This window comes from Diabrotica virgifera, chromosome 6, assembly GCF_917563875.1.
Source record: "Diabrotica virgifera virgifera chromosome 6, PGI_DIABVI_V3a".
Taxonomy (NCBI): domain Eukaryota; kingdom Metazoa; phylum Arthropoda; class Insecta; order Coleoptera; family Chrysomelidae; genus Diabrotica; species Diabrotica virgifera.
The window spans coordinates 50,539,517-50,562,321 of record NC_065448.1 but is presented as its reverse complement, the minus strand read 5'-3'; the positions used below and the strand labels follow the sequence as shown (position 1 = coordinate 50,562,321).

At 34.5% G+C, this 22,805-nt stretch overlaps 1 protein-coding gene across 3 annotated transcripts in view; it reads left to right on the top strand.

Moving 5' to 3' along the window:
* Nucleotides 1-22,805, top strand: part of LOC126886960 (dentin sialophosphoprotein) — a 484,697-nt gene that overhangs the window by 441,538 nt on the left and 20,354 nt on the right. For 2 of the 3 annotated variants that reach the window (XM_050654147.1, XM_050654148.1), the window contains exon 7: nucleotides 18,967-19,162. In XM_050654147.1, coding sequence (XP_050510104.1) covers nucleotides 18,967-19,162 — 196 coding nt within the window. Of the gene's footprint in view, nucleotides 1-1,497; nucleotides 4,692-18,966; nucleotides 19,163-22,805 lie in introns of those variants that run through there. The other variant, XR_007698843.1, reaches the window with a different exon arrangement.

Sequence of the window (22,805 nt, the reverse complement as noted above, 5' to 3'; positions counted from 1 at the left end):
AATCATAATAAAACCGCTATCTCAAATAACTCCCATACACAGGGTAATTCACAACAGGGGCCCTCACATGTTAGAGCTCCTGAAACGGAAGTTAATCTTCAAAATTCGACTCCACATTCAATGGCTCTATCTGCAGCCTCGCTTGATAATCATTTGGTGTTATTAAGCACACTCCAGGTCTATCTTGTCGCTCCTAGCGGCAAGAGGGTCTTCGCAAAGGCACTTTTAGACTCGGCCTCACAGGTTTCATTTATTAGTGCTGACCTCGTAAAGGAACTGTCACTCACCACTAGAGATGGAAAATTACGGATCAATGGAATTAACTCCACCTCATCCTCGTCTCAATCTATTGTAGATACAACAATTTTCGCTGTCGCTAACGACGTTCCTTTTGACATCTCGTGCTCTGTACTCCCAAAGATAACAAATCCGCTTCCTCAAATTTCTATTTCGGCGAGCAAACTAAACATACCCTCAGAGATACCATTAGGTGATCCGATGTTCCATGTAACATCCCCAATTGGTATCCTGCTCGGTGCAGACCTGTATAACGATATCATTCAACCTGAAATAATTCGTTTGGGAAAAGGTCTTCCCGTTCTTCAACGCACTCTACTCGGGTACACGATATCAGGGTCAGTTCCAGACTTTGCTCTTAAGTCGAAAAATACTAAAAAGGCTTTGGAATTTTATTCAAACTCTCTCGTTACTTGTTGTTCTCATAACACTCCTTCCGCCGTAAATGAGCCGGTAGTGTCCAACGAGGAACTATCCGATCATTTACAAAAATTCTGGGAGCTGGAAGAAGCCGCTCCTCAGAACACCGATCTCATTAATGATCACCCCGCTGAAATTAATTTTGTAAAACATGTTAATGTTCTCCCCAATGGACGATATGAGTCCACACTCAATCTCAAACTCCCTATCGAAGATATAGACATGGGAAATTCGTTTCTCTCGGCAAAAAGACGTTTTCTCAGTCTCGAGAAACGTTTTCAACTCAACCCTGATTTATTGGAAAAATATCAGGACATTATATCGGAATATCTCAATAACGGACAAATAATTCAAGTGCCGTTAAAAATGCTAAATGACTCAGGTAAACCTAATTACTTTCTCCCTCACTTTCCCGTTTTCAAATCCAACTCTACTACTTCCACTCGTATAGTTTTCGATCCAAACAATAAATCGTCTACGGGAATCTCCCTCAGTGACGTCATAGACAAAGGTTATGTCGTCCAACATGAACTTTTTGACATTCTCGCTAAGTTTCGTCAGTTTAAATTCGCACTAGTAGGCGACATCAAGGCTATGTTCCTACAAATCGCCATTTGTCCCACTGAAACATTTCTGTTAAATTTTCTCTTTAGGGACAATATTCAGCAGCCTTTACGGTGCTATCAATTTCAAAGATTACCCTTCGGGCTCCCAAGTAGCCCATTTATCGCTCAAAGAGTTATCAAGCACATCGCTGACAACAACAAACATACCCACGAACTTGCTACTAGTGTTCTGCAAGAATCTATCTATATGGATGACCTGATCAGCGGTGCTGACAGTCTTCATGAATTAAGTTGTCTTTTCGAACAATTAACTTCTTTGCTAGAAACCCATGGTTTCCTCCTCCACAAGTGGAACTGCAGTTCTTCAGAATTTCTGTCTCAACACAATTTAAATCCCGTCTCTGAAGTCAGTCTTAACTTCACGGGATCTGATAAAGTCTTAGGCATATTCTGGGATTCAGAACGCGACCACTTTTCGTTTAAAACTCCTATCTTCAAATTGGCTAATGTTGTTACTAAACGTACTATTCTCTCCTACATTGCTACTTTGTATGACCCGCTAGGATGGTTATCCCCTGTCCTTGTGAACGCTAAGCTCTTGATACAGGAAATATGGTCCCAGAAATTGGACTGGGATCAACCCATTGACTCACCCATCATTATGAAAAATTGGCAAAACCTCTTATCGACATTCAAAACTATAGAAGAGGTCAAGGTACCTCGATGCTTACTTTTACAAAAGAAAGTTGTTGATGTTCAATTAATTATTTTCACCGACGCATCGGAAAAAATATACAGCACTTGTGTGTATCTCAAAGCGACATACTCAGACTTTTCTGTATCGTCGCGGCTTATCGCTTCTAAAAACAAAATTTCTCCGCTAAAAAATAAATTCACCATCCCCAAATTGGAACTTTGTGGAATAGTGTTGGGAGTCACTCTGGCTCATAGACTTTTTCACATCTTCAAGAAAAATTTGAGTATATCTTCATCTCATCTCTTTGCTGACTCTACAATTGCCTTGTCTTGGATACTTTCTAAAAAACACATTTGGAACATTTTTGTACAAAACAGAATTCAAAAGGTCAATTCCTTGTTGGAAACTTTTCCTTGTGATTTCCATTTCGTCAGAAGTCACGAAAACATCGCTGACCCCGCTTCCAGAGGGATAAATGTCTTTGATAATCCCCAGACCACCGAAGACTGGTTATGCGGACCTAGCTTTATTAGAGACAATCCCATCGATTTTTCTCTTCATCAAATTCCTCATTTTCAGGATGATCTTCCTGAATTAAGGAAGTTAGTTGTCTCAAACATAGCAACAAATCACGAACTCAACGACACCTTTGAAAATCTATTCGCTAAATCTTCTTCTTTTCGTAAAATTCAAAGAATTGTCGCTTATCTTTTTAGATTCATCAGTAATATTAAAAAGAAAATAAATAACTCTCCACGAGATACGGATATATTGACGCCACCCGAAATGGAGATCGCTGATCACGCGATCATCAGGTATATCCAAAGTATCTACTTTAAAAAAGAGATTCTTGAATTGAAAAATGCTAAACTCGTGACCAATAAAGCCATTCGTAAACTCAACCCCTTCCTACAACATAATGATGGGCTGATTCGTGTGGGAGGACGTCTCCGACACGCCCCCATATCGTATAATCAAAAACACCCCATTCTACTTCCTTCTAAATGTCGAGTTGTAGAACTAATCTTGACTCAAGCTCATCATAAGTTATTACATTCAGGCGCGCAAACAGTACTTTCGTATGTCAAAATGAAGTACTGGCCAATTGACGGATTAAGACAGATTAAACGCTTAATTCGTAAGTGTGTAAACTGTTTCCGATTCATGACACCCAATTCTGTTCAACAGATGGCAGATATGCATCCCGATCGTGTACTCCCCACTAGACCCTTCCAAGTCGTCTCAGTGGACTATGGGGGGTTCTTCTTAATTAAGTCCTCACATTTGAGGAAGGCACCGCTTTACAAAGCATACGTAGCCTATTTCATTTGCATGAGCACTAAATGTGTTCATATCGAACTCGTCACAGGATTAAGCGCAGAAGCCTATATTCTTACTCTGAAAAGGTTTATTGCCAGAAGATCCACGCCCAGTATTATTTGGAGCGACAATGCCACAAATTTCCATGGGGCAAAAAATGAAATGCGCGAATTCTATGATTTTTTCTTAAATCAAAATAATTCGGAACAGATTAAGGAATTCTGTACTCAAAACTCCATAACTTTCAAGATGGGTGTTCCCCGCAACCCCCATCAATTCGGCCTCCATGAGGTAGGAATAAAGAGTGTGAAGTATCACCTCTATCGAATTATAGGAAATTCCCACTTCACCTTTGAAGTGTTTAACACAGTATTATGCCAAATCGAGGCTATTCTAAATTCGAGACCCATCACTAGGATGTCGTCTGACGCCAATGACTTCGCTTTCCTATCTCCAGCTCACTTCTTAGTTCAAAGAAGTTTAACCGCGCCCCCTGAACCAAGTGTTTCAGAGATACCTGAAAATAGGTTGAATCTTTTTCAGCGTATTAGTAAAATTCAACAGCAATTTTGGAAATTGTGGAAAAAAGACTATCTTTGCCTCCTGCAGCAAAGAAATAAATGGACCGACCCTACTGACCCTGTCAAGATCGGGGATTTGGTTCTGTTGAAGGAGGATGGTACTCCTCCACTCTTATGGCCAACTGCCAGGGTAATAGATGTATTGCCTGGTAAGGATGGTCTAGTTCGTACTGTCAAGATTCACACTACTCACGGTGATTTTCTTCGTGGTATTACGAAAATCGCTGTGATTCCCCTGGAAGATTAAAATCTATCCCTAGGGGGAAAACTTATCGTTTTCCTCCATTTTATCGTTGTTACCCCTTGTGTATATAAACTCTAATTTCTTCAAACATTTCTTATCGTTGTGCACATCTTTGCCAATCCCCTCTCTTCGAGGTGATATAGGCCATCTCTCTCGCCTGTCGCCCCCGGCAATATGTACAATAAATATATTATACACGGCTCACTAAAATAATTAGTTACGCCCCTGTACTACTGATTACTTAAAATTCAAGTAGTATTTATGTAACCTTTCTGGAAACTCCAGGTTATTGTCGAGACTCGCATTTGAACCCCTCGCCGGGGCAGATCGTCAAAAGCTTCCTAACGAGAATCATCTCTAATCTATCGACGCTCCCGCTATTCGTAAAAAGGCCGCATTTTACCGGCTTTTTTTGCTATCGTTTTATACCGCTCAGATAATTCAATCTGCTCAGTATTATCGACGATGATTTATTTAGCGTATTAGTGAGTGCCTTACAAATGAACCAAATGGATTATGGAATTCAATCAGAGCTCTGATGTGACACGTCATCAAGGAATAAAACTGTAAGTACTCTACATGTATGTGAACATAACTTATTAGTCGTGATACTGTATGCATTTTGAACCATATACCTCTCGTAGCAAATATTCTTTGTGCCATTTATGCAGATAATACTTTAAATTACATATGAAAAATCGTTATCTACTCTTAACCAGCTTACCTATGGGAATATACTCTATAACCGTACAATAAGTATAGGTTACTATTGTTAAGGATACTTTACGTATTGCCTAAACAATATTATTGACGTAGAAAGTATTGCAGAATCTAAAAATGGCACTAAAGTAGTAATTCCCCCAGTGGCGTAGAATTTGAGAAGGGTCAACCATTCACGATGCCCTCTAGTACGCCTCTGGTAGTAGGTAGAAACGTTTATGTATCATAATTTAGTAGGGTGTATAGTAGTCGCACTTTATGCCAAGCATGATAAGGATATGTCAAATAGTTTTGAAGTACTGGGTAAAAATGGTTTTTAAATTTTTAAATAAAACACCCTGTAACTCAGTAAGGAGCCATATCTTATTTAAGTGATTTGGGTTAAATCTTAATATATTGAGGTCTAGAATCTATAACTCAGACTACTACCCTGTATAGGTACTTTGGAATGCAAATTAGTATTATTATAAATTACTGGAAACTTCACAAACTTGTCTTGTATTATGTTCTGCAATAAATAATTATTCTCTTGTATAATTTTCCGTTTGATGTTTCAAACAACCACACTGGAATGTTTCTTTATGCGCTTTTTTCCACATTAACATTTTCTATCCCAAAAGCTGCGGCATAAAAACGTGTTCAGAGAGTTTCTGTGTGAAAGCTTTCGTAGTTTCCATGTGGATAAAACTTGGTGCTTAACATGGAAGGTTTCGGATTGCCTTTGTTAAACTTTGAAGAAAATAAAAAAAGTTACAATGGTTTGGAAAATAACTATGGCTCAGATATATTTCCGAGTAAAAGACGAAAAAACTTATTCCGTAATCGTTATATTTCCTTTGTTGAAATGGTGTATAAATAATATGTAAAGGTATATATTTTTTCAAATACAAGCTCTGTTTTATAAATCTGCGACGGTTTTATTAATACATTAGTTTTACATTAATAGTTTGGGCAAGTTATAGAAAAAAAAGGCCATCTTTGGGAAAAGTTGTTTAGCAGTTATTTCTGGAATCGAATCTTAAGATTGCATATTAGTAATATCGGTTTGCAAAATCCGCAGAAAGTGTGCTATTTTGTTTATTAACAAATTAGCGCTCCGAAATATTCTTTTTTTTTTAATTGTTGCTCTGTAACTCCAAAGATTTTAACTTCAAACCGAAAATACCCGAATTAAAATTCACCGTAATTTAAGACTGTCTAGAGATATTTTTTTCTGATTTCCTTCGACGAAAATTTTTCTCGGAAAATCCGGGTTTTCCCAACAAAATCTTTTAATGTCAACTAAGATTTTCGGGAAGTAATTATTTATCAATAATTAAATAACTCGGTGCCATAAAAGCTTTTTTGTAGTAGATTAGGTATATTTCCAGAAGTCAACAACAATCGAACAAATAGTGTAGCAACAATTAAATTGTTCATTAAAAATTGACGATCGCAATAATAACCAGAATAACTATGATACACGAGAATAACTATGATTTTCGTATAAAATAGCACTCACTAGGTATACCTATCTAACGTATTTTACATAATTGAATTTGAGCGGCCTCAGGAATGTTTTAAAGTTAAATAGAGTATCTTGGTAATCATTAAATTAAATTAAATTAAGAAAAAGGACTAGGCAAGACGCTTCTTTTAAAAGAAAAAAGTTGAATTGCAAGGAGTGGTTCCTGAGATATAACCGGTCAAAGTTGACCGGCATTTGCGACGAAGTTATAAACAATAGGATGGTAATCTTTAAACCATTAAAGTATGTGTGTGTGAGAGAGAGAGAGAGAGAGAGAAAATGGCTTGGATGCAGGTCCGTTAGCCACATATTTTTATTTGTTTTTACCTTAGTCTATTAGTTTTGTTATATTTATACCTATTTAATTTAAATAACTATATTTGTTTCTTTTAAGTAGTTAATGAGTACTTTAATTATTTCTATTTCATGACAACTTAGTATATACTCTATACCTGCGTTTCCCAACCGGTGGGTCGCGACCCACTAGTGGGTCGCGGGCGGATTTCAGGTGGGTCGCGGCGTGGCTTTTACAGTAGCTGAATAACGTACATATATTATATCATCATGGGTGAGGGATGGGACCCGTGTTGAGCTGCCCCCCCCCCCACTTGCCAAAATTAAAAATCAAATAGCCCTGATTTATGAGCTATTTATGAGCTTTCATATTCCGCAAACTAAAAATTTTGAGCTCGTTCCACTGAGCAGGAATTTAATACTTTAGTGGGCCCCCCCCACTACTTAAAAATAGGAATACTAAATCGGTTTTTGCGGCAGAATTACGAGCTATTTATGAGCTCTTGAAATAATATAATTTCGATTTTTGAGCTCATCCCCTTCACCCCCAAACAACCCTTTAATTGATTTAACTTAAGAGAAAAATGCTGACAAAACTTAAAATATATCGTATTGCGGATATAATTCCTATAGCTTATATACTCTAAGAATAAACTATTAAATCACGTGCATTTCGATTATTGAGCTACAACCCCTTCGCAAGAAAACCACCCTATCTTCCCGGCTTAAGAGAAAGTTGTACTTAAATGCATTAAATTAATTATTTGGCGACTACATATCATTTAATAATTTATAAGCTTCCAAATTACGCGCATTTAGATCAGTAAATTGCAATTTATTTTGTATAGTGCAGTCACTGAAGGTAAAAATCAACGATTACCTTCAATTTCGGTGAACCTTCATCGATTTTCACGAAAATTGGTCAGTGGTTAGAGGATACCTCAAGAAACAAAGGTGACATGGTACCACCTTGCGCCTTTACCCTGAGGGTGGATACCGCCCCTTCTCAGGGGTGAAAATTATTTTATAAAAAATAACTGCACAAATCTATAAAAGAACAAATTATAAGCAAAATTTATTATATAAAGTTATTAAAATAAGTCAATACTTTTTAAGTTATTAAAGATCAAAAATTTTAATTATTCGTGAAAAAATGCATGTTTTGAAGCGGTTTTTCGTAAATCACTGAAAAACTGTAAGTTTTTACAAAAAAGTTAATAGTAGTTTAATTCGTATAGCTTATATTCTAAGAATAAACTCTTAAATCACGCGCCTTTCGATTATTGAGCTACAACCCCTTCGCAAGAAAACCATCCCATATTCCCGGCTTAAGAGAGAGTTGTACTTAAAATAATTTAAATTAATTATTTGGCGACTAGATATCGTTTAATAATTTATGAGCTCGCAAAATATACGCATCTCAATTATTGAATTGCCAGTTTTTTTCTATAGTGCAGTCACTGAAGGTAAAAATCAACTATGACCTTCAATTTCGGTAAATCTCCGTTATTTGTTGTTTTATAAATAAATACCTAATGGATTGCTTTAGTTAATTTAAGTATTTTTAAAAGATCTGAATAATGAGTTAAATCCTGTTACACCTGTATAATTATCTAAACAATGTAAATCAAAAATGAATGACCATTTTCAGTTTCGCTGCAACACGAAACTACAGCCGCATCATATTCTAGTTCAATCAGAGAGTGCAGCAAGCACCTCTACCGGTTTCGAAACTTATTAGTCTCTCATCAGGAGGCTCATATGCTGCTCTCTCTAACCCAACCAGGACAAACCCCGGCGTGCAGTTACGGATTGCAACGAACGAAATGGCAGGGATACCCTAGCGGCAACTGCTAGCAAAAGACTAAGTTTTCAATCTAATAGCACATAAAACAACACCAAAAATATCACTCTACACAGCAGATTGAAAACAATGGTAACCTTCTCTGGTTACATCTCCGAGGCTTCTAAAATTTGCAAGCCATAAGGGATGCTGAGACTAAAGAAGATGAGTGAATTTTACAATTTATAATTCACGTTCCATCTGCTCAGCGCGTTAAAGTTCCAACGAGAATGGTTCCCTTCGTACTTAAATCAGAGTAATCGTAAATCAAAAATAAATAACCATTTTCAGTTTCGTTGCAACACGAAACGTTTCGTTTGTCCTGGTTCAATCAGAGAGAGCAGCATATGTGCCTCCTGATAAGAGACTAATAAGTTTCGAAACCGGTAGAGGTGCACTCTCTGATTGAACTAGAATATGATGCGGCTGTAGTTTCGTCTTGCAACGAAACTGAAAATGGTCATTCATTTTTGATTTACATGTTTACTCTGATTGGAGTACGAAGGGAACCATTCTCGTTGGAACTTTACCACGCTGAGCAGATGGAACGTGAATTATAAATTGTAAAATTCCCTCAACTTCTTTACTCACAGCATCCGTTATGGCTTGCAAATTTTAGAAGCCTCGAAGGTGTAACCAGAGAAGGTTCCCTTTGTTTTCAATCTGGTGGGGGTAGAGTAATATTTTTGGTATTGTTTTATGTGCTATTAGATTGAAAACTTAGTCTTATTTAAACAATCTTTGTTTACACAAATTAAAAATTTTTGTTAATACTTTTTTTACTGGACGGCGCGCGGACTGAACGGTTTCAGCCACACTTATTTCGCTCCAGAACAATATTATGTCCTTGTTTGTAGAAAATGTCCAAAATTTTCATTGTTTTCTCCTAATTTGCCAAAGTTTAAGTCAATGACCAAGTTACTTTTGGTCCAGGCAATGATAATAATTATCGTTCTGATATTATTTTTTAGCCGTTATGATTTTTTTTGTCATTCGATCGCTATAAGATAAATTACTTCAGTTTGAAAAATTTACTTTTGATGTTATAAATACAATGCGCCATTTTACAGAAAACCAATAATGTCGCTGCCAATATGGGCGACAATTAGACGCTGAACCTTACCTGCCAATTCTGTCGACAAATTTTTAACAAAAGCTTGTGTTACTGTTTTATATTGCCAAACTTTGCCAACTGTATGTCCACCGTTAACCCAAGTCTCGTCCAGTCAATAAATCTTTCTTTTTGCCGCACGATATTCCTGAATTTATTCTAGATAATTAATAACGTCGTCATATTATTTCCTCGTTACTATTTGTTAAAATCGAATTCCTGCAGCATTTTATACATCGAAAGTTAAGATCACGTAATTTTTTTACATGTAATGTTTGAACATCAGAGCGTATAGAATAAAATTAGAAATGATCCACAATATTATCTATTTGGGCGCCAATGTTAACGATAACTGATTACGAAATAACTAGTTAACTACGAAATAATGCAGAAGAAGAAAAAGAATACGCATTAAAAAAGCCAGAGCCGCCATTTATAAACTAAAGAAAATCCTCATTATTAGAGATATAGTTCTTCCATTATATCTTTGCACATGCATGAAATTATTTAGAGATTATTTTTTATACTAGGTCTCTTTTTACTCACAGAAACAAAATTAAACCGCTTGTCCATAGAAGCCAAAATAAGTTAAACAAAGATAAACAATACGGCATGTCTTTGATACCTTGTTTATTACGAATTTTGACGTTTTGTCATTTTTAGTGACAGTGACCTTAGCGCATTTATCGTGTTTATTGGAAGTTATATTACAGAATACACCAGCGACAAGAAGCGACAGCTTGGTCGGTTCCTATGCATTTCCTATGATGTTAGCATGTACTGAATTTTAGTATTCATTCGACAGTTACGTAAATAGTACACTGAGAAAAGTCTTACTCATTTCTGATGTTTATCACCAAAATTATAGTTGCGCTGAAAAAAAGGTTGCATGCAGGGCCGGCTTGGTATGGTACATTATTATAATTTACCATAACACTTGTATGTCTTTGTACTCACTGTCTTATGATTACAACAAAACTCGTGTCACTATACTGCAGGATTACCATTATGTATGCATAACAAACTTCTCTATTGAGAAAAAATAATGTATAAATCATTTTACATAATGTATCAAACATTTTAACAACATTGCTGCATACCTTTCCTGGTTTTTTGGGATTGAAAATAGACTTAAACCACCTCCACTATAGTTTGTATAGTTTGAGACACGTTTATACTGGTTCAGGACGTCTTTTCTGCGACAAAACATATCATAGCATTCGGTATCCCACCATATTGGACGTTGAGTTACTTGTTGTCTTGCTCTTTTTAGGGGAATAGTTGCAGATGCTGCCTCTGAGACCTTTTCCATGAAAATAGAGAAGCTTGGTACATTGGAGTTTAGATTTTGGTTTGTACTAATTAACGAATTTTCCAGTATAGTGGAGTATGCAGACCAATCAGCTAATTTATCATTCCATTTAGATGCTGGATTTTTATTTATTATAACTCTATCCCTAATAATTTCAAATTTGATTAAACAATGATCTGAACCTAATGCATCTGGTACGACATCCCATACACAACAATCATTAGCCAAACTAGCAGAGCAAAATGTAATGTCTACCGCCGAAGGTAGCTCTTCTGGACGAGAAATTCTAGTTGGTTTACCATTATTGAGAACAACATAGTTATTATCATCTAAGGCTTCTACTAATTGATTACCACAAGCTTTATTAATGTGAGATCCCCAAAGTGTATGATGGCTGTTAAAATCGCCACAGAAAATAACAGGAGAATTAAATTGCCGAAAGACATTTGACCAATCTGATTTAGAAACATTTAATTTAGGTGGTTTATACACCGATACTAGTATGATATTTAAGGATGGAAATTTAACTGCGCAAAGTTCTAAATCTTTTTTATATGCAAAAGTAATAGGAAAATTTATAAATTTAATGTCTTGGCGAACTGCAATTCCCAACACCGCCAAAGCCATTTGCACGATCCTGTCGGATAATCTTATACCCTTTAAGTTTAAAAGAATGGTTTGGTTCTTTAAAGGTTTCCGATAAAGCTATAATATCTACAGGATTATTGTGTAAAAAATTTAGTAAACTTGGATGGTTTTTAGAGAAAGAACGAATATTCCATTGGATAACTTTAATGTTTTTACTATTGAGTGTACTTATCTTATTAATGGATTGAATCATCAGAACAAGATTCAATATCGATTTCTGGAATTAGATTTGAAGGACTTAATATAGAAGAGACCATATTTCAATATTTTCTTCTATATTGTAATGTGTTTTGGATGAATCTGAATTACTACTTGTTTAACTACGGATATTATCTGACTTGTTAGTTTTTCCTTATATTGGATAAAGTCATCTCTGTAAGGATTTGGTATGATGTGATTATGTGAAGATTTGGGTTTTTTTTATTGAAAATGGGAAGAAGTAGGCAGAGACTGAGAAATAGGTGGAGACTCCGGAGCAGATGGTTTACGTTTTTCACTTGTCTTTTGGGTGAAGTATTTCGAACAATGTGTTTACGTAGCAAAAAGTTAGAATTTGGAGTTTGGGACGTACTAGGAAGTGGCAGAGAGGGAAAATTAGTGGAATTATTAAGAACTGAAAATCTATTATTTGTAGAAATCTTGGCATAAGATGGATTATCATGCAATATCTCAGCTTCTTTAAATGTAATATTTTCCCTGGCCATGAGTTGTTTGATATTTTTTGTTTCTTATATATTGGACAATCTCTGGATGTAGAGCAGTGTTCATTATTTTGGCAATAAATGCAGAATTTTTCGCAAGAAGAGTCTGACGTATGATTTAGGCTAGAACAATTTCGACAGTGAGAAGGTTTGGTTTTACATTGCTTGGCAGAATGTCCATATCGCAAGCAATTAAAACATTGAAGAACGGGGAATATATATGGTTCTACAGAGAAATTGCATAAATTAATTTGTATATTTTGAGGAAGTTCATTTCCTACAAATTGAACAATAACCATTTGTCTGTTTACATATGAGATATTACCGTCTTTAACAAATTGAAGAGTCTCAGATGCAGAATCCACTAATTTAATAAAAATTAAAATGGTAAATAGTAGTTAAAACCTGAGACTTTTCGCGTTGAAAGTTCTTACTGGTACATCCTTAATCTGCGACTTTTTCAATTAATAAGACAGCAGACGACGAATATAGAAAACGAAAGGGAAACGATCACAGTCCGCCTTCATTCGTCTAGGAAAAGGACAGCAGAGGAACTTTCAGTACTCAAACCGAGTAAAGGAAATAAAATAATAAATGATGGTTTTGCTTCTTTTCGATTCAGAGGATTGCACACCAGCTAGACAGGCTGTTTCTACAATTTCAGGCGTCTTCAGTAGCTTTTATTAGCGTGCACACCTCTGAATCGAAAAATAGCTCCACCATCATTTTTAAGGGAATCTGAAAAATAATTCAAATTTCCCATTAGACGCGATACAGCGACATCTCACAACAAATTGAAGAGTCTCAGATGCAGAATCCACCAATTTAATAAAAATTAAAATGGTAAATAGTAGTTTAAACCTGAGACTTTTCGCGTTGAAAGTTCTTACTGGTACATCCTTAATCTGCGACTTTTTCAATTAATAAGACATCAGACGATGAATATAGAAAACGAAAGGGAAACGATCACATTCCGCCTTCATTCGTCTAGGAAAAGGACAGCAGAGGAACTTTCAGTACTCAAACCGAGTAAAGGAAATAAAATAATAAATTATGGTTTTGCTTGTTTTCGATTCAGAGGGTTGAAAAATTTTTCATATTCCCTTTAAAATGATGGTGGAGCTATTTTTCGATTCAGAGGTGTGCACGCTAACAAAAGCTACTGAAGACGCCTGAAATGGTAGAAACAGCCTGTCTAGCTGGTGTGCAACCCTCTGAATCGAAAACAAGCAAAACCATCATTTATTATTTTATTTCCTTTACTCGGTTTGAGTACTGAAAGTTCCTCTGCTGTCCTTTTCCTAGACGAATGAAGGCGGAATGTGATCGTTTCCCTTTCGTTTTCTATATTCGTCGTCTGCTGTCTTATTAATTGAAAAAGTCGCAGATTAAGGATGTACCAGTAAGAACTTTCAACACGAAAAGTCTCAGTTTAAACTACTATTTACCATTTTAATGTTTATTAAATTGGTGTATTCTGCATCTGAGACTCTTCAATTTGTTATGAGATGTCGCTGTATCGCGTCTAATGGGTTTGAATTATTTTTCAGATTCCCTTTAAAATGATGGTGGAACTATTTCGATTCAGAGGTGTGCACGCTAACAAAAGTTACTGAAGACGCCTGAAATGGTAGAAACAGCCTGTCTAGCTGGTGTGCAACCCTCTGAATCGAAAACAAGCAAAACCATCATTTATTATTTTATTACCGTCTTTATCTGTTATCTTTCGTTTCATACGTTGTACTTGAACCACCTCTTTACTAGATATTATGGAATTTTTTAAATATTGCTCAGAAAAGTATGTGTCAATATTCCTCAATACACCCTTCTTGTGTGTGAAAAATTTGGGTATATAAGCTACTAAGTTATTATTAGAAATGATTTTAGTATTAACTAGATAATTTGCTTTTTCATACGACTTAAAAATAACTTTAACGCGATTTAGACCAACTGATTGAATGATCTGATATCAATGACATCGGATTTTATGTAATTCTCAGTCAACAAAACGTGACCAATCCGGATTGGGAAAATTCTTCCCAAATGCTTATCAGTACTCTCAATATATACAAAATATGGACCTTTATCCTCAGTTCTATATCTATTATTTAAATCTATAAAATTATTTACATACATATCCTCCTCTACGTCCTTATTTTCGGGTGGCGAAGTGCCACCCGATGTGTCATCCATTATATATATATATATTTTTTAATCACTTACCTAACCTACCTATTATAAACAATAAAGAAAATTAACAAAAGGAACACTAATTAACACAATAACGCACAATACACCTAGAACTGCTCGTTTGTATCGTTAAAATCAAACTATTAAAATGCGGAGAATGAAAATTAGTGTCCACACTTTGACAGTTATTTTTGAAATAATCGGGTATAATATCACAAGAGAGTGAGAATAAATTGAAAATAATGCGACAGTTTTTCGAAAATTTGTTGTCTGGCAATAGACACGACCCGCAGGGCTCGAGTGGCTATTGCCCAATGACAACAAATTTGAGTAAAAATGAAGCATTATTTTCTTATTTATTCTTACTGTCGTGTGATATTCGTAAGATTATTTTTTAATACGTATATTATGGATATTTTCTTAAATATGACAGTTGTCAAAACTAGGAAACTGGTTGCCATTAAACAGAAACAATCTACTTAAAAAAATTCTATCGGTAATTTTCTACAGTAGATAATTCTCAGTAGTAATTGCACAAGAGCTCTAAAATTATTGAATTTTTGCCGAGTGACACTTTGACAGTTTTAATTTCACGAGCCAAAGGCGAGTGAAATTATGTCAAAGTGTCACGAGGGCAAAAATTCTATATTAATTTTAGAGTTCGAGTGCAATTTTTTGCGATTATTTCATGAATAAAACTGTTCAAAACCAAAATTTTATTGTAATTTATTTATATAAGTACAAATTAGTACAATTAAACATAAAGTTTTTATAAATATGTATTTGACGATTGAAAGTCATCACTTTTATAATTTTTAAAACATTAATTGTCATTAATGTCACTGAATGTATTTTTTCGTAGCAACGAAGGGCATCTGACGTAATATACTTAACGACGGGCAATTATCAAAAATTATCAATTTAATTTAGGATTTCTGTAGTTTTCTATTGGTCAGAATCTCCTATGAATGAAATAATCAGTATAATTTTAATCTGATTGGACAGAATTAAACACGTGATCAAATAGCTTACTATACGATTGGAAGTTAAAATCATCAAAAAATAATCAGTTTAATGTTTATTTCTGTAGCTTTCTATTGGTCAGAATCTCCCATGAATGAAATCATCATCATCATCCAGCCTCAAAAGTCCACTGCTGAACATAGGCCTCCTCCCCTCGTTTCCAACCCCATCTATCCTGCGCCGCCCTCATCCAGTTTTTATTTACCTTTCTTAAGTCGTCAGTCCATCTTGTAGGCGGTCGACCGACGCTTCTCTTGTCTTCTCTTGGCCTCCATTCCAATAACCTCTTCGTCCATCGCCCATCTGTCATTCTGGCTACGTGTCCTGCCCATCTCCACTTCAACCTGGCTATCCTCTCGATGACGTCAGTCACCTTTGTTCTTCTCCTGATTTCTTCGTTTCTGATTTTGTCTCGCAGAGTTATTCCTAACATTGACCGCTCCATTCTTCTCTGCGTGACTCTTAGTTTGGTAGCCGAGGCTTTAGTTAAGGTAAGTGTTTCTGATCCGTACGTCAAGACTGGGAGGACGCACTGATCGAATACCTTTCTCTTTAGACATGTGGGTAACTCACTTTTAAAAGTTTCTCTCAGTTTTCCAAATGCTGCCCACCCAAGACCGATTCTTCTCTTCAGCTCATGAGTCTGGTTATCCCTGCCAATCGTAATTTCATGTCCCAGGTATTTATATCTATCTACGAGTTCTATTTCCTTCCCACCAATACTGATGTTCTGGTTGGGTACCAAATTTGTCATTATTTTTGTTTTTGAGATGTTTATATTTAAACCAACATTTTCTGTAGCTACAACGAGTTCTTGTACCATCTCTCTTGCCATACCTAGATCCTCAGCTACTATGACTATATCATCGGCGAAACGTAAGTTGTTTAGGTATTCTCCATCTATTTTTATTCCCTTTGTCATCCAATCCAAACTCTTGAAAGCATGTTCTAAGACCGTATTAAAAAGTTTAGGTGACATTGGGTCTCCTTGTCTAACCCCCCGTTCTATTTTTATGCGATTACTGTTAGTATGTAATTTGACAGTGGTTGTTGCCTGTAAGTATATTGTGTGTAATAATTTTGTATTTCATCATCACAAAAAAAATGAATGAAATAATCAGTAGTAATTGCATAAGAGCTCTAAAATTATCGAATTTTTCCCGAGTGGCACTTTGACAGTTTTAATTTCACGACCCGAATGGGAGTGAAATTATGTCAAAGTGTCACGAGGGCAAAAATTCGATAATATTTTAGAGATCGAGTGCAATTGGCTGCGATTATTTCAAGAATAAAACTGTTTAAAACCAAAATTTTATTGTAATTTATTTATGTAAGTACAAATTAGTACAATTACACATACAGTTGTTATAAATATTTGACGGTTGAAAGTCATCACTTTTATAATTTTTAAAACATTAATTGTCAATAATGTCACTGAATGTATTTTTTCGTAGCAACGAAGTGCATCTGATGTAATATACTTGAAAACGGGATATTATTAAAAATTATCACTTTAATTTTTATTTCTGTAGCTTTCTATTGGTCAGAATCTCCTATGAATGAAATAATCAATGATATTACATGTCGACGTATGTTTCACTTAATGTTTCGATTTAACTTGTTTGCAAATGAATCATGACGTTTGTGCCAAGATATAATGGAACAACTATATTACATTAAACCTTAAATTCAGCTTAGAAATCTTAAAAACGAGCACAGAACAAGCAAAAACAAAAATTCTATTCGGCTTAGTTATTTGAGAGTATAATTTATGGAATTAGCAAAATTTTGTTGGCCATATTGTTTTACAGTTTTTCCGTGTATTTCCGTTTTCCTTAATACATCCCTGAATGTTTCAAGTTCCTAAATCACTCTCTTTTGGAAGTTAAGAAACAAAGATCGTAAGTTGCGGTTTGTATAAATTTTCTAAAGCGTAGTACTAAGGCTTTTGACGCTGCATAATTTACAAAGACCCGCTTTGTAGAGGCAATCTTAAAATTAGGTCAACTTATGTATACCTCTCCATGCTTTTGCCTTTCCTCCTTAGTGTTTTATGATTTTACATACACCTCCAAAAGTCTTGGCCCTTCTAGATATTTTATAAGCCGTTGTAGATATATATCTTCACATTATTTTAATACCAAAATAAACTGCGCTTCAGAGGAAACGGGCCACCCACAAAATTTGGGAAATTTTATATATTTTTGTATATTTCTCCATGTTTCTTTAATTTGTTTTATGATAATTAAATTTAATGAATTATTGCGTGTACTGAGAAGCTAGACTGAGCGTTCAAACAGAATAAATAAATTCGCTAAACATGATTTGTGAATCAACGAAGCTTCACGAAATTGATTGTTTTGAGAACTGTGTGAACTATTGTAGTGTTCTAAAGAGTTTCTGAGATATCTTACTGTTACACTGGCCTCTTTACAGTAAATTGTATTTTATATTGCTTAATAATAATAAAAAAATAGTAAAAATAGTAGATGGAAATTCCGTTCAGATTATTACATTACATACAGACAATCCTCTCTGATCCTCAGCATTCTTCGATATGTCCACATTTCAAATGCTTCCAATCTATTAAGACATTGTTTATTAAGAGTCCATGTCTCCACACCATACAAAAGAACAGAAAATACATAACATTTTAGTACTCGCTTTCTAAGATTAAATATTAGTTAATATAGTGCCTAATTCAGTAAATAGCCAACTAGACGCACGAAAATATTGGCGAGATTATGTGAATCCGTTGCACGTTATTATACGTTGTTACCACTTTTGGTTGTGGTAACGCAGGAGGATCCTCGCTATCGCTCGGGACTGGCTCGTTTCTGAAAATTTTGAAGGAGCAGCGGCTCTAGCGACGGCTTGGGCACGCTGTATATATCAGTATTGTTACCATTTTTTTGTTTGGTAACGTTAGTTTAGTACCTATTACAGATTACAGTGTGCGTGCATTTAAACATGGAAGAGTGTTGCTGCCTAATCGATCAACTACTTGAAAAGTCATTCTCCATGTATATTTTTTTTTATATATAATTTTGAAGAAAAAAATGAGAATATTGAAAATGGAAGACTTTTATTAAAAATATAAACAATAGTTTCCAAAATATGATCTTTTTCCTACTTGTTCATTTTTTTATGTTAATTTTATGGTAGAATAATTTGTTTAGTTTGTTTATTATTTATTGTTATACCTATTACAACATATACCTACATAATTACATACATATAATTTGGGAATAGTGATTTGTTTAATTTTATCCCACAGGATTGAAAACAAAAACTTATATTTGGGTGGTTCAAAATATTTTTTTAAATAAGATTTTTTACATCTGGTTTTGGTAAGACTTTAGATAAAGTCAGGCGTCGACACTGGTATCGGAGCAGGTGCTGTGATATATTTATATATTGCCCCGATATATTTATAATATATTAACTATAATAATTATAGTAGTATAATACAATTATTGTATTCATTTGCAGGAAGAAGAAGAGGAAGAAGGTATCGAAGCAGGTGCAGGGGAGGATAAAAGGTCCAAAGGATCTTCAGAAGGAGATGGTACTACTGGTAGTTATTCTAGTTTAGAAGACGACGAACCTGAAGCTGTAGATCAGTTAGCAGCCCTTGCAGCTCGATACCAAATTGACAACGTCGACCTTGGAAACGGAAATAAAATATGTAAGGATTTGTTTCATGATCATCTTTCAAGACAAGATCAAATGTCTACTTCCGGTTTTTATATATCACTTCGGGTTAACAAATTTTTATTGAAAATTCCAAGATGCAGTAGCAATAAACAAACCATGACACGTTAAATGCTACTAGGAGTACTCCCGAATCATAATTTACAATGTATAAACTTTGAAAATCATGATTTGGGGTATACAATGCATATTCATCGTAAATTATGAATCGGGAGTGCTCCTAGTAGCATTTAACGTGTCTTGGTTTGTTTATTACTACTGCATCTTGATTGTAAATTTGGAGGTAAATTCCTCACCAACCAGTAGAACCATATAATCCGACAGGTATTTTCCTCACCAAGTTTAAGGGTTCGTATTAATCCGATAGGTATTTTCCTCACCAACTCACTCAGGTAATAAAATAAAAAATATAGATGTAATTTAAGAATGAAATCCGAATAAAAGACATTCATTTCCTTACGTTGTAATAATGGTATATAATATAGATAATGTGAAAACACACTTTACAAAATTCATTATAGTCATTTGATTAGACTGATAACTTAGTATAGTTATTACGGTACCAAGGGTATTATAAGGATAATAACGCTTGAGGTCAATAGTGTATAGACCGAGGGCCTTCGGCCCGAGGTATATACGTTGACCGAAAGCGTTATTATTTTATTATTATAATACCCGCGATGCCTTCAACGTTTACTGTCCCGCGTATGAAAGAAAAGTTGATTAATAGCAAGCTGAAAATTTGTTAATAGCTTAATGGTGTCCAGTCGGATAAACTTTGATATATGGGAACACTGGAACAGGGGCAGTTTTAATTGTGGAATAGGTTAAAAATTTGGAACAGTCAGACCACGAAAACGGCACATGTATTTTGTCCGACAGAAAGACTTAAACTCTCCGAACAAAGATTAAACTCTCATGCAAAAATCAGACTGCTATTAAATTTATCACCAAATGGGCGTTTTAATGAGTGTAACATGTAGAATATGTCAAATGACAGGAATTATGACAGGTGATAAATACCAGTCTGATTTTTGCATGAGAGTTTAATCTCTGTTCGGAGAGTGTCTATTCTGTCGGACAAAATAAATGTGCCGTTTTCGTGGTCTGACCGTTCCAAATTTTTAACCTGTTCCACAATTAAAACTGCCCCTGTTCCAGTGTTCCCATATATCAAAGTTTATCCGACTACACACCCTTAAGTTATTTACAAATTTTCAGCTTGCTATTAATCAACTTTTTTTTCATACGCGGGATCCAGACCTATAAGTACATTTACCAGAAATAGTCGTAACGTAATTGTGGTAACCATAGTTTTACTTAGAGTTTTATTTGTCAACTTTGTATTTAACTCGTTATTTATTTTTCTATAACACCCCCTTTGGCGTTATATCGTACTTAATAGGCTTCGAAATAATGTCATTATTTGTCAAATAATCGACCAGTCGTACGTAAATTTTCTACATTTTTCTCAGCTTACTTGCAGACTGCAGTAATAAAAAAATTAATTTTATAGTTTGCATGCCATTAAATCAAACACAAAACAATCTGATACGTTTTCCGGTTTTATATAATGTAAGGCCAAAAGTATGTTTGAGCCTACTTCAGAATCATTTGTACAGTTGAGTTCGCGAGTCTTTACCCGTGCGTCATTATTACCTGGCGAGATACAACACATACTTTTTATCTAGCATCATTCTCTTCCACGCATGAATCTAATGACAAACCAGCTGCCGCATGCTATTAAGTAAAAACACATGTTATTTTTATGAACGATTTAGACTCAGTGCATTGAAAAGAGACAGATATAAAGAAAGACGATTGGGAATGTTTTCACATATTATTTTAAGTACAATTTCTGACGTTTTGGTTTGTTTACTTTTGTGGCCGTCAGTTTGTTGAACTTTTTGCTGTTATTTTGTCGAATTTTTGCATTTTGAAGTTTTTTATAACATATCATCAGTTGTTTTCACAACTAATTTTATATTGGAATTAGAAATTTTATGATAAATAAGTTTATGTTATTCTACGATAAATTTTGACAACGTACAAGATATGCTTGTGTTAAATGTTCCGTCAAACTGAATAAAATAACAAAAAGAAAATATGTCATTGAATTTTTTTACAAATTGTTTATTCATGTATTAATCAATGATAATAAAATAATTTATTAAGCTACTTCGAATGTAGCTGAAATTATGCACCAAAATTTTAAAACAAAACTTAAATTTGACATTCTATTCATTTGATAACGTCAAATTCTATACTATACGTTCTGAGCTTCGCTGGTGGCGCTCCTAGCGGATTACTAATTCAACTTTCACCGGTAATTTTTAAATTTATTATTTAATTGTTATCGCTTCATATTTACAACGCAAAAAAGTAATTAAATTGTAATCGATTTTTTTAAGATTTTGCTAATCATTTTGACGTTCTATTGATAAAATATGAATTTCTTACTTCGGATACTTTCACACTTATCGTGTAGATGGCGCTAAGATTAATAGAATAATTTAAAATTAAATATTACGGAACGGTAAAAAAACTTAAATTCAGTATTTAAAACGTAAGTATAAATAAGGTAAAAATATATACCACAGCTTTGACCAACTAATATTTTTGTAATTAATGTTTTTAATTTTAATTTTAAATTAATCACTTCGACATTTATGTCAAATTTCCAGTAAAGGTTTACAGACTTGTCACTACTGGCGCTCGCGAATTTGTAAATATCCCCTCTACGTACGAGCTCACAGTCTGTCACTTGCTATTGCGTTTAGTAAATTTCTGACTTATTTCGTATGATTTAAATGATGACGCACGTGTAAAGACTCGCGGACTCAACTGTATATTCTGATGTTAAATCAAGAGACTGAATTTTCTATACCAAATTTGGTGTACTTAGGTGAAATCTTCAATCATGTATTTCAGTGTTTGGACACATTTGAATGATTGCATTATGTATAAATATAGCCTTTTCAAAATCTACAAAAACTTTACTAGGATTAAACTCAATTTCGAGAGCTTTAAAAATTTTAACAAATAGAAAATATTGTTTTAAGTTTCTGTTTTTTTTTTGTTTGACAGTAAACAGTATAATAAAGAAATATAATGCCCATTAATTGGCCCATGAATAGTGAATAATTGCAAATAATATGTGGTACGGTAATTCTGCCATACATATAATATACGAGAGGGGCAAAATTATGGAATAAATAAATTTTCTCCAAAACGGACGATTTTGGAGAAAAACCCCAAAACAGGTCGATTTTTATTTTTAAATTACAATTTTTTGGCCTATATTTTCATAGTAGTAACGTCATCTAACTGTGCGTGATCACGTAATCAATGATTTTTTTAAATGGGAATAGGGGTCGTGTGGGCTTATTTGAAAGGGTGTTATATTCTCTATTCAGTAATATAAACATTAACGTAATTATTGATTGATTCATGACGTCACTAATATGAAATATAGATATGCCAAAAAATTGTGATTTAAAAATAAAAATCGACGTGGTTCGGGGTTTTTTGTCCAAAATCGTCCATTTTAGAGAAAATGAATATATTCCATAATTTTGCCCCTCTCTGTATAAAATTCAATGTTGCTAAAAATCTTA